The sequence below is a fragment of the Brachyistius frenatus genome, unplaced genomic scaffold (genome assembly GCF_029030835.1).
Source record: "Brachyistius frenatus isolate BFR_SWC_R1_liver_20210118 unplaced genomic scaffold, ASM2903083v1 Contig_45, whole genome shotgun sequence".
NCBI classification, from domain to species: domain Eukaryota; kingdom Metazoa; phylum Chordata; class Actinopteri; family Embiotocidae; genus Brachyistius; species Brachyistius frenatus.
This window is the reverse complement of record NW_027210644.1, coordinates 2,656,774-2,672,611: the sequence shown is the minus strand read 5'-3', so window position 1 is coordinate 2,672,611 and position 15,838 is coordinate 2,656,774. Positions and strand designations below refer to the sequence as shown.

Here is a 15,838-nt window from a genome sequence, read left to right as displayed (position 1 = left end):
ACATCTTTACTGCAGAGTAAAGAGGGAAGTCCTGGTAGATGATCAGTGTTCAAATTACAGGACTTTGACAACAGAGACCAGAGATCACAATGTTTCTCTACATCTTACATCACCATCTACTTGGAATTGCTAACATAAGCTTAAAAAACATGAATCATGCTGTAATGACCAGGATCACATGGTGTAAGAAAACTTACATTAAAAACTTGGACAGAAAAACATTTTGCAGATACACTGAGTGACAACATTTTATGTAGGCAGTGGACAATTTGTTGATATACAACATATGTTCAATATAAATGTTTCCTTTGGTATTAACACAAGAAATCTAACAATAAAAGATGCAAATATCAGTGGTGTTATGACTGTCAATCTTTACCACATGTTCAAAATAAAATGATCCAAAAAATAGCACATGGCTGGAAACTCCTACTAAAAGCAGTTGAGCACTGCATCATTCATGTCAGGTGTCTTTAAGACTGGAAAGAAGGATTCCAGTTGTGTCAAAGGCTTTCAACACCAGACCTCACAAGCATTTTGCTCCCTGTTAGATTTACACAATACAATATACAGCATTAAATACAAGACAGGTTATGAAACTACACACTGTTTGAAAAGCACTCTTGTGGCTGTCTTCTTTCTTGGCTGCACATTGTGAAAAAGTTTGTGTTTCAGTGTGCCTGCAGGACGCTGTAAACCATATCCTGCAGGGCTGATGCAGCTGGATCCTCTGAGATGGTGCAGTATACATGGTATAAGTCAGACTAGAAAAGAAAGACTGCAACTGTAAAAGCCTTTTAAATCTATAGCACCAAAAAAAACTACACCTATTGTGCTCCTTGTCTTACTTACATTTTCACTTTGAGGCTCTTGTCTGTTCAATTTCTCAGAGCCTGCAGGTAAAAGAGAACCGCACACTAAATTAACTTATTTTCAGTCATTTTCCACATATTATTGTCTGTATCAAATACAAAGAGACATAGAAGGGAGATGTGAAGGATTTCTGTAAATACAAATCATCTAAAGTGTAGTTTACTTGATGATTGTTATGAATTGGACAGCCATTGTGCTTCACTAATTTAGAAATCTATAATAAGTCTTCATTAATTAAAAAAACTGCCTTTATCACAAGCCAATACAATATTATGGAAACAAAAGCCCCTTTTGTGTTTAATGTTGTGTTTGTTCTTTTTCATGGAGCAAAAGGAAGGAAAGAAATAACGTTACTAAAAGTTTTGGTTATTAAACTGTATAACTATATAAACTATAAAGCTTAAAAAAAAAAAAAACCAACATATAGCTACAATACTTACTGTCTTGATAAATCTCTTTAAAAAAAAGACACCGAACAAACAGCTAAAACCGCTGATGAACTAAGAGCAAATATTTATTGTACACACAACGTAGTACACAGTATGAAATCTGTTCATATCCTCTATCAGTCTACATTCCGGTCGGTGTAAAGCAAAAAGCAGCTTACCAGTCGAACAGCCATTAGCAGATACTGAGGTGATCACCTCGTAGGCCCCCTCGTTACCCGCACGTAACTTAAAACACCACAGAAGAAGTGAGGTAAGATGCCAGATATTTATGAATAACATATTTCAACACGTTGTTTTACTTAGAGAAGCTTTGCTATGCAATGTTTGATTATTCCAGGAGATGTGAACAACACATTTGACAGAAAAATGTGTTTTAATTACCAATTCTCCATGGTCAAGATTTCTCATGCAGACAACGTCATCTGCAACAGAAGGTTGTGATGCTGTAATGCTGCCATGAGTTCTATACAGAAAGAAAGAAAAAAACATTTAATAATAGCTGGTGAAGGTGAATGAGCTGTTCATTAATGTCCTGCTTCACTCAAGCAACCACACAATTTCCAGTGGTTCTGTGCAGTGGCTGAATAAGAGGACAATTTTACACATTAAAGCTAACTTCTGCATAAAAGATGACAGAAAAAAATGGGAAATTAGCTTTTGCTTAACAAAAAAAAAGAAAAAAAAAGATTTCTTACCTCTTATAAGTACAATTTTCTGGACAAAAAAAAAATAGCGAGAGAGAGAGAGAAGTGTCAGGCAGAGCACGGAAGTCATGCTCGTGTTGGCTGAATGGCATTAAATTTGCTTTAAAATCACTGGCTCATTAACAGCTGTGTGACCAGTAATATTCAAACATGTTAACAGAGGTGCACAGCAGAGACATAATAAACTGACAAGTTCGGATTCAGTGAGAGGTTCTTAAAACATCTGACCCTTTTGCAGGAAACCAACTTACGCAAATCTCAATTTCAGTAATATAAACGTAATATGTATGTGCATATTGAAAAATAGCTTTACTTGATATGTAAATTGATATAGTTCTCACCAGTTCTCCTTTTGATGAAGCGTGCCAGTACCAGTAAGATGACAACAAGTGTCACGAAACCAGCCACAGCTACTGCAGACTTCCACACCGATGCTTCTGTTTGAAGGCCACAAACAAGTTTTACTATTAATACAAAAGCAGTATGATTGTTTGCTCCCACAGTACTTTTTCCAGTGCATGGACCACCAAATAAATTTAAAAAACTGATGACTGACACTGATATGAATTTAATGTTTAAATAAACTTTCAAAAAGAATGAATCATTAAATTCAGATTAAGGAGGAGCATGTTTTACTGTGACACTGAAGAGCAAGAAATACTGTTCAAACCAACAGAAACATTCTGTATTTGTCAACTATCCACTGGGGTGACAACTTTTAACAGTAAAATTGTGTAATTTTGGTTCTTCACATTCTGTAAAAAAATAACATGTTGTTCAAAAAAACGTGATAAAGAACATGTCAAATAATAAAACAATATATAAAATAAAATTCCCAGGAAACAGTTGACAAAAATAATTCTTTACTAAAAATAATATTAGCATGCAGCTTTTTGCTCACCTGTTGCTGGATTTTTGGGATGTTCAGGCAACAAGCCAGCATCAGTGCCAGGCTTGAATGTATGATCTACTGTAATAGCCAGAAACATTAAAAACATTCACAGCAATACATCTTAGCGTTTTCGAAAGGGTCAGAAGAATCTCGCCTATAAAATTGTCATTCTCAGTTTGTTTGACAGCAGAGGTCATATCAGTTGTTGGACTGAGATTAAACATCTAAATAGAACATATGTGAACAATATTTTTAAGTTTCTGAGATAACTTGTTCTTCCTGGTTTAAGAGGTCATTTGTTATTTTCCAGTTTTTCTGTGTACACCTATTTTTTCAGAATGAACTGGGCGGCAGATTTGTACAAACCGGCTAACTTTGAAATGTCTCTACTTGGTCAGTTCTTTACTCCTTGTACTGACACACAACTTCACCTCAATATAAAAGCAACTGTAAACTTTCACTCAACTTTGAGCCAAATCCTCTGTTGTTCCTAAACTATCAATGAAACAAGATCCAGCTGCCCAAAAAAACATGAAGTGTCATGTTACTTTGGAACACTTGTAAATTGAAGAGTCTGTGTTAAATGGCTTCATCTCTAACTGTTATATTGATGCAAACCTTCTCAAATCAAAGGTGACACGTGGCATTTTAATGTTGTAGACATCATCTTGTATTAAATGATATGTCCTGATACACAGTGTCTAAGTAAGAGCAATGCGTGACTTGTTATATGTTTTATGGTCTTGACTGCATAATTTGTGATTTACTAATGAAAAATGTAACATTAGTAATTCTGTTACCTGATTCTGGTTTCACAGAAGTGGTCGGACTGCAAACAGTGGGCGAGCGAACAGTCGACTCTGCAGCAGAAACGCACATAAAACTTTTAAAATCCTTTATAGACGTCATGTGTGATACGTTGCTCTTTATGTGTACGCCATAGTTTTAAGCAACAATTTTGGCTCTTTACGTTCTGCAAAAAATAACTTGTAGCTCAAAAAAACGTGATAAAGAACATGCCAAGTAATAAAACAATATATAAAATAAAATTCCAAGGAAACAGTTGACAAAAATAATTCTTTGCTAAAAATAATATTAGCATGCAGCTTTTCGCTCACCTGTTGCTGGATTTTTGGGATGTTCAGGCAACAAGCCAGCATCAGTGCCAGACTTGAATGTATGATCTACTGTAATAGCCAGAAACATTAAAAAAATTCACAGTAATAAGTCTTAGCATTTTTGATAGGGTCAGAAGAATCTCACCTATAAAATTGTCATTCTCAGTTTGTTTGACAGCAGAGGTCATATCAGTTGTTGGACTGAGATTAAACATCTAAATAGAACATATGTGAACAATATTTTTAAGTTTCTGAGATAACTTGTTCTTCCTGGTTTAAGAGGTCATTTGTTATTTTCCAGTTTTTCTGTGTACACCTATTTTTTCAGAATGAACTGGGTGGCAGATTTGTAGAAACCAGCTAACTTTGAAATGTCTCTATTTGGTCAGTTCTTTACTCCTTGTACTGACACACAACTTCACCTCAATATAAAAGCAACTGTAAACTTTCACTCAACTTTGAGTCAAATCCTCTGTTGTTCCTAAACTATCAATGAAACAAGACCCAGCTGCCCAAAAAAACATGAAGTGTCATGTTACTTTGGAACACTTGCAAATTGAAGAGTCTGTGTTAAATGGCTTCATCTCTAACTGTTATATTGATGCAAACCTTCTCAAATCAAAGGTGACACGTGGCATTTTAATGTTGTAGACATCATCTTGTATTAAATGATATGTCCTGATACACAGTGTCTAAGTAAGAGCAATGCGTGACTTGTTATATGTTTTATGGTCTTGACTGCATAATTTGTGATTTACTAAAAAAAATGTAACATTAGTAATTCTGTTACCTGATTCTGGTTTCACAGAAGTGGTCGGACTGCAAACAGTGGGCATGTGAACAGTCGACTCTGCAGCAGAAACGCACAAAAAACTTTTAAAATCGTTTATAGACGTCATGTGTGATAAGTTGCTGTTTAGATGTACGCCATAGTTTTAAGCAACAATTTTTGTTCTTCACATTCTGTAAAAAATAACATGTTGCTAAAAAAAAACGTGACAAAGAACATGCCAAGTAATAAAACAATATATAAAATAAAATTACCAGGAAACAGTTGACAAAAATAATTCTTTGCTAAAAACAAAGTTTCTGAGATAATCTTTCTTGCTCATTTGCTATCATCTTCTTCCTTTCTCTATGTAATAAAGGTATAAAATGCTACAAAAAAGAATTTTTATAAAGTCATTTTGACCTAGTGACACTCACGTAGACATTATATAAATATATACATAACCTGATTTATTTATTTATTTACAGGAAATGCAGGAGTGGAAGCATGAGGCCAGCTAATAGTATGACCTAATATAAATCATCGTCAGTAATTTTTGTAAAGTTCTTGATATTCTTTAAATATTTAGTATGTCCTAACTGTGGTTGTAGTAAATGTCCAGAAAGGCGTCAATCTGTGTGACTCTGTTCAGAAAAGATAGATTAGACTTTTAAGTTTCTCGTGTGAATAACTGTGAGAGATGGTGTGTTTGTGCATTACTTGAACAGGCAGCAATATGAGATAAATCTCAAGACATTTTCAATTATTTTTTGCTCTTTAGGCTCTGTACGTCATCACATTCAGTTTACATCAATATATAGTAATATCTGTGTGGGAGGACATCCTTTTGAGACGCAGTGCCCACCGTTTAGGGCTTTAAAAGTACGTGAAAATATGCGCCATGTCCTACCTGTGCTCATGGTTGATGCTGACTTTGTTCTGGTCATGATTGATTCTCTTTCCAAAATATCTACAGGTAAAGGATATCAATGAAATTAATTTGCATGCAAATAAATTGACATTTGTGCTAATATTGTCATTTGTGCAAATACTTAAACAGATTTAGAAGTTTTTTAGCAATGCCATGAACATTTCTGTGGCAATTGAACTTGATAGTCGACCCACAACTGTGATCCAAGTGTTTGTTGGATTTTAGTAAAATTTTGGAGAGATATTCATGAACTAATAATATTCTTGTCAACTGCAGCTGCACGTTCTGCTAATTAGCTTGTAATATGATAACATACGAAACTAGGATGCTGGAAATGTTTGCATGCTGACAGATCCAATCTTGACTCTGCCTAAGTACAAGGAGCTGCTAGCATGGCTGTAATCTTGGTGGTAATTCAAACCAAAACAAAGATGTAGGCAGCATGACAGTGCTGTTGTACCGTCTGCTCAATCTACTCCGACCACAACCTCCTTTTGGCCATCGCTGTTCTTAGAACCAAAAATATTGTTCTGTTAACTTGATCCTTTCTTAAATAGACCCAGAGTCTGAAACAAAATAAACTGAACAGACATCTTAATTCTGATGTCATAGAGTCTAACAAAGATTTCAATGATATACAAATGAAGTCTGGTTCAAATGTCAATGCAGACTGTGATTCATTAATTTGCCCATTTAGTAGCAGTTATTTTAGTCATTTTCATTAACATCAAAGAAGTGTTGTATCACATATTTTGTAAAGTCAATCAGCATCTTTGACTCACCAGTTAAACTGTATCCATCACTACGAGGAGACAAAGAGTTGGGTTCACTTTCCGAACGGTAATCACAGCTGACCTCCTTTTGTTGAACTGAATGTAGAAATCTCTGAAAATCCTCAAGTGTGACAGTGAACAGGCAGAACCACTGTTTCTTGGAGTTCATTTTCTTAGACATGGTTGTTGTTTCAACTGGATGACTTCCTTCTCCAAAGTACAGGTTACATGTTGTATCATGTTTCACAGATCCAGGCAGAGAGCAAGTCAAGAGAACTCCGTCTCCATCATAGTGAAGACTCATCTGTGGTTTTAGACCTACATGAAGATGAATAAAAAGTCATTAAATATAATGAGCCGGTCTGCAACAAAGTACAGTACATGTTAGCTGTGTAGCAACAATTTCACACCTAACACCTCATCTTACCAGAGACATTTTAACGTTAGTTATCTTGCACACTATCTGATAACAAGTCCAAGCATGAGAAAAGTACACTCACTACGTATGTTGATGGAGGATATGTCACTGTGTGGAGATGGAGAATTTGTATCTACATACTTTACAGTGTCAAAACATTTCAGTTCAACTTTAGCAGGTAAAGTCTGATGTGACATCAACAACAGCTGAGTTCCTGTCAGTGTCGTCAGACAGGAGAACGTTTCAAATGTTTTTCCGTTCACAATGTAGAAATAACACCGATCCACGGAAACATAAGATGGAGCCTGACAGCTCAATGTAACTGAGTCTGTCTCTCTGATCACTGATGAATTCACTGTCAGTTTCACTAAAGGAAGAGCTGAAAATTCAGAAGTGAAGACACATTATTTCAAATGCTTAATAGTTCCTTCAATATGATACTCCTGATGAAAAATTTGGATTTTATTGAGGAAGTGAATTTTCAACTGAACTGCGGCTGGAGCTCCGAAAGAGGTTTGAATTGGTTGTAAAAAATTTAAATGGTTTGGAAAAATGTTGTATATACACTCCATCTTTTATAAATCTTTGATTGATAACACAATAATGTCATAGATTTTAGTTTTAGTGCATGTCCTACCTATGGTCTCACATGGAGTTGGCGTCGTCTGGGTCATGGTGGACTCAAGTTAAAAAAAAATTCTAATTCAAAACCCAGAACAACAACAATCAGATAACAAGAATAAACTGAGACTGACCTTGTAGGTTGATCTCCTGAAAGGAATCTGTTGGAGAGTTAGTAAGTTAGAATTGAAACTCAAACTGGTCCTACCAGCCTGATCAAAAAGTGTATTAATAATAATAATAAGAATGATTAAATAAACTATATAATAAAATATTAACTAAATAGCCTACATTAAGTAATAGACAACAACAACAATGAAAGAACCTGATAAGAGGTTTAACTCACAGAAGAGGATGATGAGCAGCAGGTGTCTCGCCATGATGAAGCTGAATAATGTGAATGTACAGAACACAGTAGTCTATTGGACTTTGACCTACACCTTCATTTAGTGTCATTGTGTTCTCAGGAAAACCACAAGATCAGAAGTGAGTCACACAAACTGGCCACAGAAACAAACACTTTACATAGACTTGCTTTAACTTTTAGCACATATGCCACAGTGCACGTTAACTAATTTAAAAGAAGTTGTTCATCATTTCTGTTGCTCTCTTGTTGTTTTTCACAGAGTAGCTTATTTGCAAAAATAAAAAAAGAAAGAAAGGAGAGGTGATACATCGCAGTAAGTCAAATAGGCCTACATCAAAACTGAAAACATTTACTGACGTCATTTTAATATTTTTGGGGGAGGGTTGTCACCATTTGTATCAGTGGTGCTATGTAGATACTGTTAACACAGAGCCAGGGTTTCTGTTTCCACCTGTTTGAAATCTTTGTGCAAAGCTAACAGCTGTTGGCTGCAGCTCCGTGTTAACTACAGAGACATGAGAGTGGTATTATTTTTCTTAATATTGACAAGAATACCAATGAGTACAATCCCTAAACCTTTATCTTTACTAAACTGGTTGTGCTTCCACCTCTCAGATACGTTACGTGTTAATTAAAAGCTAGAAAACAGCCGCTACAACCACAGATAATTTCTCCAAGAAAAACAGCACGTGACTTCCTGTGAAGTAATTGAGATCATTGTTCAGACATCTGTGTACTAATTCCTCCTGCTCCTATATCCAGTTAATACAATTAAGTATTAATTATTAATTAAGTCTCAGATTTAGATTTCCTGCTACACTGGGTCAAAACTCTCTATCATTCACTCTTTCACTACACTAAAAAAGGAAACACAATACTTTACTCAACAGTGAGCTGTGCTTGAGATTTTTACTCATCAACCTTAATTTCCGTCATCACTAACAGCTGTTGACTCAGCAAATTGTACTCTTTGCATCTACAAAATGACGTGCGTTACATTGTGGGATTAATAGCAGAAAGTACAGTAGTACACATGCAAAGTACTGTGGGATATTTCAGGGAATTATTAGTTTTTCTTTCCCTTTTGTTTTGCAACACCTACAAATATAGTCACATGGTGTTTCGAGGCATAAGAAAGAGCATGGCAGCATTATCACTTAATTTGTGTTGAATTATTCAAGCACTAACCTTTGGTATCTTTAAGCCTGGGTGAGGAAAGGCAGATGCAGGTGGCTGCGGGACTGCCTGCTCGTGTCATTAATATGAAGGAAGTACCACAACAACATCAACACAGGAGTTTTGTATGGGCACAATCCAATCCCAGTGCAAGCATTATACATCCGGTCTATATTGCGTGAACACAGAAGAATCACACAATGGATCACTTCTACCACTTTTGCCAGCAGTGGTACAGTAAAGGAGGGGTCGTTCAAAGCAGAAAATTTGCCCCGAGTTACGATGATTATTTGCATGCTAACATCTGTAAGAGCTGACAGATATCCTCTGGGGTGTATACGCACTCCACCAGGGGGATAGCTGCTTTTATGCACCTTTTAAAGGTGTTTGGTTATAGGGTGTCTGCTCTGCTGCGGCCTCACCACATAGCTCCGTTGAGTCAATTGCCTAAATGTGACAGGTCAAGATGTAACTCAGTCTGTACTCTGTGAAGGTGATGTAACTGTCACCATGATTGCTGCTGGTAAAGAGCTGGAGGTTTGCTGCTGAGAACAAGAACACTGAAGCCACTGCAAAGGTTACAAAATAAAAAATAAAAAAATGATCTGATAAGAAAACCACCTGTCTGACAATTTGTGAGCACGTTAAGCTCGATCACTTTTAATCCACAGCTTTAATGTGTTTGGCAGTTTAAATGTATAAATCTTGTATGCACTGTAGAACAATCTAGGTCTAAAAGCCTCAAGCATATTTTCTCAAAATGAGCAGCATCTTTAAAATAATGTAAAAGACTGACTGACCGTGGTGAGGTCCAGCCAAAAGGGACACTTCAAAGATGACATTCAAAAGAGCCTTACAGAAGATGGAAGTTCACCTCGAGCACTCTTGACTTTAATTCACTAATTAATCGACTGCACCTGGTGTGATGCGATCCACCTGTTCTCAATTTACCAGAACCGACTGCATATAGACTGAGAGAGCGGAGACACCGAAGGTACAGAACCTGCTTTTAGACTTCCCCGAGGCTGGTGTTTGTGTACTTATTGTTTTGTTACGTGTTTTACTTTACAAAAATGCCTCCCAAAAAGCCGGCAGCAGCAGCAGCAGCACCAGCGGACTCCGATGACTCCGATGACTCGCCATCCGATGACGCGTCCTCGCCGTCCGACAGCGACGATTCGGGGGAAGAGGACAAATCGGGTCTGTGTGCAAACGTCATTAAGTGTTAACGATCATTAACAACCAAAGTTTCCCCCCCCCCAAAAAAAGTTGTATGGTCAGTGTGAAAAAAATGATAAAAAAAAAAAAAAAAAAAAGGCTATTTGTTCCTATATAGATGCGGCGGTGGTGCGAAAACCTGCCGCTCATCCCTCCACACTAATTATGGTGAGAGAGGCAATTCAAGCACTGGACTCGCGCAAAGGGGTTTCATCCCAGGCCATGCAGAACCATATCAAACAAACCTACCCCTCCGTGGATTTGATGAAGTTGAAGCACTTTGTCCGCAAAGCCCTGAAAAAAGGAATAGATAACGGCATGTTGGTGAGGCCTGCCAACGCCGCTGCCACCACAGGCGCAACAGGAAAATTTAGGGTAAGAGGTCAACTCTGCAGCTGCGTCCCAAAGGGTTAAAATCGGGGGGGGGGGGTTGTTTGTTTGTTTGTTTTTTAAATAATCATCACGAATGTTGTTTTTTTTCCCCCTTTCTCAAGCTTGCACCAACACTCAAACCATCAAAGTCAAAAACTGAGAATGTGGATCCCAATGTGCAAAAAGCTCCAAAAGCAGCTGTGGGTGGAGCCAAGAAGCCCAAGAAAGCAGGTATGACAAACAAATTACATTGATTAATATAATATAAGCTCTTGTACGGTGTCTATTTTATTAATTTGGAACTTAAAGGTGCTTCTAAGAAGAAGGATACTTCAAATGAACGGCGCAAGTCTTCAAAGGTAAGCGGTGTGGACTAAGACTGGTGCGAGTGACGACGTCCTTTTAATGTGGGTGAGATGCTAAAGCAGTCTATCTGTTCTTAGGCTTCAAAGCCTCCCAGAAGATCCAAGAAAGCTGAAGAGCCTGCTCCCTCAAAGCCTGCTCCGGCAAAGAAGCCAAAAGTTAAAAAAGCTGAAGCAAAAGGGGAGGGTGAGGGAATCTCCGAGTCAACCAAAACTGAGGCGGCAAAGACCACCAAGGCGTCCAAGAGCAAGGCTGCTAAAGCAGGCAGTGATGCCCCCGCCTCTGAAGCAGGCAGTGATGCCTCTGAAGCAGGCAGTGATGCCCCCGCCTCTAAAGCAGGCAGTGATGCCCCCGCCTCTAAAGCAACTAGGAAACGAAAGAAGCCTGCAGAGTAAATGTATCTTTAATTATTTTTATACTGTTTATTTGTAATAAAATCTTTGTTTTTGTGTACCTTTTTTCAGTTGATATTTGAAGCATCATGCCTTTCGTACTGTTCTTGGGATACACGATAGGGACACTTTAACAGAACTGGCGCTTGGTTTGACTAAAGGGCCCCTAATATTTTCAATACCAACACACGGGCTGCGTTCCAAATAACATACTTCCGTTAGTGCGTTTACAAATGGTGCTCTTGCATGTTAGGACTCTTACTAGTGTGATTGTAGGAATTTTGACAGGGAAGTGTCTTCTCGCACTGCCGTGAATAACCGCGTCATGTGAACGCATCACCCGACAACATACCCCCGCAGCTTTAGTTTAACCACAAGTGACCATGATCTCGTACCCTCTGTTCAGCACTTAAAACGCACCGACGTCTGTCGAACGTCAGTATGATGGTACTTGGTGAAAAATAAACACTTTTGTGCATGTTCTGCAGCAGCTGCAGCTTCCGCAGCGCCTAAACTTGAAAATGATTTACATCTCCTTCCTCCATGTAGCCAAGATGGCGACCATTAAGGATGAAGCGTCCTGCATTTCACTTTATTTATTTTTTAGACCGTCTTGAATGCGCCATCTGGGTACTTGTCCTGCACTGCATGTTTCATTAGTGTGAATGCACTCAAAATAGTTTTACTGCGCAAGTACACCATTTGGAACACGGCAATGGTGGTGTTGTTGTTGTTGCCCAAGCCCTGACTTGAGTTTAAGATGTGCGGTTGATGCCTTATGAGAAAAGTATTTTAACATTTGCAAAGCTTTTTTTGGAGATTAAAATTCAAATTTGACTTGTTCAACTTTTGAGGCTGTCGTCGTGGGAGATGAAGCGCTTGTTTTAGCACCATTAAGTATTTTTTTTTCTTCCAAAATAAAGATGCGAAAAAGATGCTTGAATACATTTTTATTGATTCTCTTCCCTTTTCAGGATGACTGCAAAAAACTTGCTCCAGATGACGGAGAGAACAACTATAGAAAGCAGTGTAGAAAGCATGCGGCCAGGTGTCCTCATCAAGGGCAGAATACAGTGAGCCACTGTGGAAAAAACAACTAAAAGGACTGCCATAACAGCCAGCAGCACATTGATTAGCTTTCCAAGTATCTGTGCTGGGGGATTCTCCAAATACTCCTGCTGTACCACCTGCTGCTGGTACTGCTGCATCTCCAGCTTGAGGAGATGTGTCTGACAGACCTCCAGCGCCTCCTACAGGCCAGAGACAAAATCAAAGAACTCTAATGACTAATCAGGAGTTAGATATGTGTCCATAACCTTTGCAGTGTGCTTGCATATCAACACTCACAATGTTGAGTGCATCAGTTCATTCACACTGTCAAATATGGAAACATGTACCCGGATTTTTTTTTGGTTTAAGACAGGACCTCAAGATTAGTAACTTCATCAGGAACCAACATTGGGCCTTTATCAGATATGTAGCAGTGTGCTTGGCCCCGAGAGCAGTTGCCTGCTTTCACTGGTCAACGGTGGGAATAACACTGGTTAAAGTAATCACATCAGTTTATTTAAAGTCCTGAAAGTGATTCATCTAAACAGAGTGCAGCCTTTATTAATATTCTTAATCACACCCGTCTTTCTTCTCATGGCTCGTTAAAGCATGTGAAAATGGTTAATTCTGGAGACTTACATGGAAATCAGTTGCTCTTTTGTCTGACTGATGAGCAATCTTGTCCTCTACGCTGGCTAATTCCTCTTTCAAGTTTGAAATTTCATTCCGATACAGTTCTGTCAAGTCAGTGAGTTGCTCTTCTAAAAGGTCACCCCTACAAAACAGTGACAATAGTACATCACAAAGAGGCTATGGACCTTTCAACCCACATAGTACTATAGTAAGCCTGTGCTACCTGCATTGTTCCTCTTGAAGTGCCTCCATGACCACTGCGTGGTCTTGTTGGTAAAAGGTTCTCATGTTTTCAAAGCACTCCTGAAGTTGTCTTTGGTTTTCTTGCATCTCTGGGATCTCATGGTATATGGTATCAAAGCTTGAGGCCTGGGAAAGGTCAGCGGTATCTTCCCTGGAGCTACCTGGTCCTCCAGCAGAGCCGCAACAGTCATCATCACTGTCGTACATGAGGCTGGGCTGAATCTCCCCTGTGCCAAGGGTCCTCGTTTCCCCAGGGCCGATGCTATCGTCTCCCCGGGTTTCATTCAATTCATTCAGGGCTGCAATGTTATCAGTGCTACCGAACTTGCTCTGGATGAGGGAGGACACCACAGCGGCAGAATTAGTGGCTCGAGAGAAGATGCAGAGGCCTCATGTCACCTGTAACGTGCAGGATTTGGTTGATAGGTTGCTGTTCAGGCTGAAAACTTTAGTAATACAAAACCATGACTTTTGGCATGCTCAAATGAAGCTCAGTACAAAGACACACAATGTATACAAAGATTAGATAATCAATCCAGAGCTCTGTTTCAAGGTGAGACTCTCACCACGAGACCTCCACTGTAGTTTGAGTGCGGTTACCGTCTTAACCCTTATATGTCATCGACTGACGCTATGTGAATTAGATGGTTATTTATTATTAGATATAATAATAACGTGTGGCTTGTATGTGGATAAAATGACAAACTAAAAACATTTGGGGCAGACTGCAAAAACACACCTGGATGCTTCATGTTGTAAAGAAAAGTTAAATCATGTGATTTGTAGAATATGTTAATTAGATAAATCAGCACATTAATTATATTAATATAAAACAGTAGGTAGGTGCAGTCTGAAAAACCAGCATGACTCATCACACAAACAAGCATCAACAAAAACTGTGCATTAATAATTAAGGTAGCAGATCTTTCCCGCTGATCGATCTGTACTTTATTAAATTGTATTTCTATTTCTATTTATTTTTTTAACTTTCCACTCTATTAATGGCCATCAATTAATGGACTAATGAGATTACAATACAAAGTGAATGACGCTACGGTAAATATAGTAGACAAATGTTCATTTTAGTGGCTTTATTTCCCTTTAAGCACTTTAAATAGCATTTGAACTCGGTCTGCACCAGCAGCTGTGTGGTGTAAAACCACTGATGGTCCTCGACTCACTGGAGCTTAATACTCACCAGGGCTGTAAATGAAGTGGTCGGAGTTGGGACTGCAGTGACTTCCGGAAAGTGTTGCTAACAAGCTATAGTGACAGACTTAATGCTAAAAACAAATAACCACGAGGTTCGCGTGAATAAATTATAATAAATTAAACCCTGATCGTCTTCAGTGGTCTGAACCCTTGTCGCCGTTTGCTCGTTCAGCTTTCCGTGTTAGCAACGTCACTTTTCTGATTATGTGGACTTTTTTGTTTTTTTTTCCTCTGAATCAAAGTTCGTGAACGTCTGAAGTTGATCAATAGTGCACTACCACCAAGAGTGTAGCATTAAGTAGCAGAAAATAATCATTAGATTTCCATTTGTGTATAATCACCTAAAACAGAAGAATCGTTGTTGTCACCTTCGTCTTCCACAAAACCCGCCAATACCCGTCACGTTCCTACAGAAGCCCAGGAGGGACAAACCGAAACACAAAGCTTCCGTAGAGGGGATTTGACGTTTCTCGCGAGTTTCGCGGCCACCGTAGATTGGGCATTTGTACTGGCGAGGAGATTCAGCCGGTTGCAATCTGCAACCGCAGCGCTAGAGCCTACTAAATAAAAATTAAAAAAAATACTGCTCCCTCAGTAAGTTCAGATTTTAGTAAAAGAAGAAAGCCGGGTCATGTCCTATTTTATATACCGTCAATGGTCAGGTCCAAATATTGAAGCAGAGGGGTTTGCCAGCACAACTTCACCTTCTTCCATAGTGCATCAGGGAGGGCAAATTTTGTTTAAAAATGCCCTGTGCACCTGTAGTACAGCCACATGGGTGACTTCATTTTTTTTATCTGATGAAACATCTTCTCAAGATTGTGTCGGTTGTAAAAGACTGACTCTACTGTAAGCTTTGTTGCACATCCTTTCACAGTAGTCATGTAATGTTAGTTTTGACTGGTGGTATCTTTCTCTACACCTTTAACAGGTGAAGCTGAAGTAGAAATTCAGCTTTCTTGGTGACCTCCATCACGGACCGTTGGTCAATGGAGGAATGAGTGGTTAATTAAACTCAAGTGCTAATATGTCAAACTTTTTTTTGTCACTTTTGCAATTGGAAAGGCAGCATATCTGGAGGATGATAAATTACTCCAGACATTCCCACTTTATTCTTGCCTTTACTGTCACTGCCTGAAGTCCCATTAACCCTCTTTTATGTTAATGTTTCCTTGACTTTTTGGCCAGGGGTATTACTGATTGTGACATGTTAGTTTCACACACACTCTTCTTATATTTGCCACTAACCAAGTGAACCAAAGTA

The 15,838-nt window shown here is 38.5% G+C and overlaps 3 protein-coding genes across 10 annotated transcripts; 1 reads left to right on the top strand and 2 right to left on the bottom strand.

Annotated features, from left to right (window-relative positions):
• Positions 1-235: 235 nt before the first annotated feature.
• Positions 236-7,509, bottom strand: LOC138623664 (uncharacterized). 8 transcript variants are annotated; one of them, XM_069703324.1, is made up of 12 exons: positions 7,010-7,509; positions 6,519-6,827; positions 5,716-5,775; positions 4,827-4,886; positions 4,037-4,105; positions 3,719-3,778; positions 2,928-2,996; positions 2,368-2,463; positions 1,704-1,785; positions 1,481-1,547; positions 849-893; positions 236-764 (listed from the first exon to the last, which is right to left on the bottom strand). In XM_069703324.1, the coding sequence occupies exons 1-9, from the start codon at positions 7,122-7,124 to the stop codon at positions 1,727-1,729; spliced, it is 897 nt and encodes a 298-aa protein (XP_069559425.1). In that variant the 5' UTR covers positions 7,125-7,509; the 3' UTR covers positions 236-764; positions 849-893; positions 1,481-1,547; positions 1,704-1,726. The 8 variants fall into 8 exon arrangements, with proteins under 8 accessions (XP_069559425.1, XP_069559426.1, XP_069559424.1 ...); XM_069703325.1 differs by having other exon boundaries at positions 236-778; positions 853-893; XM_069703323.1 differs by having other exon boundaries at positions 853-893.
• A 2,655-nt stretch (positions 7,510-10,164) lies between these two features.
• On the top strand, positions 10,165-11,439 carry h1m (linker histone H1M). The gene is made up of 6 exons (XM_069703179.1): positions 10,165-10,291; positions 10,428-10,684; positions 10,804-10,912; positions 10,991-11,040; positions 11,125-11,311; positions 11,384-11,439. The coding sequence occupies exons 1-6, from the start codon at positions 10,165-10,167 to the stop codon at positions 11,437-11,439; spliced, it is 786 nt and encodes a 261-aa protein (XP_069559280.1).
• Positions 11,440-12,386: 947 nt separating this feature from the next.
• LOC138623586 (transmembrane and coiled-coil domains protein 1-like) lies at positions 12,387-15,547 on the bottom strand. Its single transcript, XM_069703178.1, has 4 exons — positions 15,542-15,547; positions 13,343-13,692; positions 13,126-13,261; positions 12,387-12,686 (listed from the first exon to the last, which is right to left on the bottom strand). Exons 1-4 carry the CDS (start codon positions 15,545-15,547, stop codon positions 12,387-12,389), a joined length of 792 nt encoding a protein of 263 aa, XP_069559279.1.
• Between the last annotated feature and the right edge of the window lie 291 nt (positions 15,548-15,838).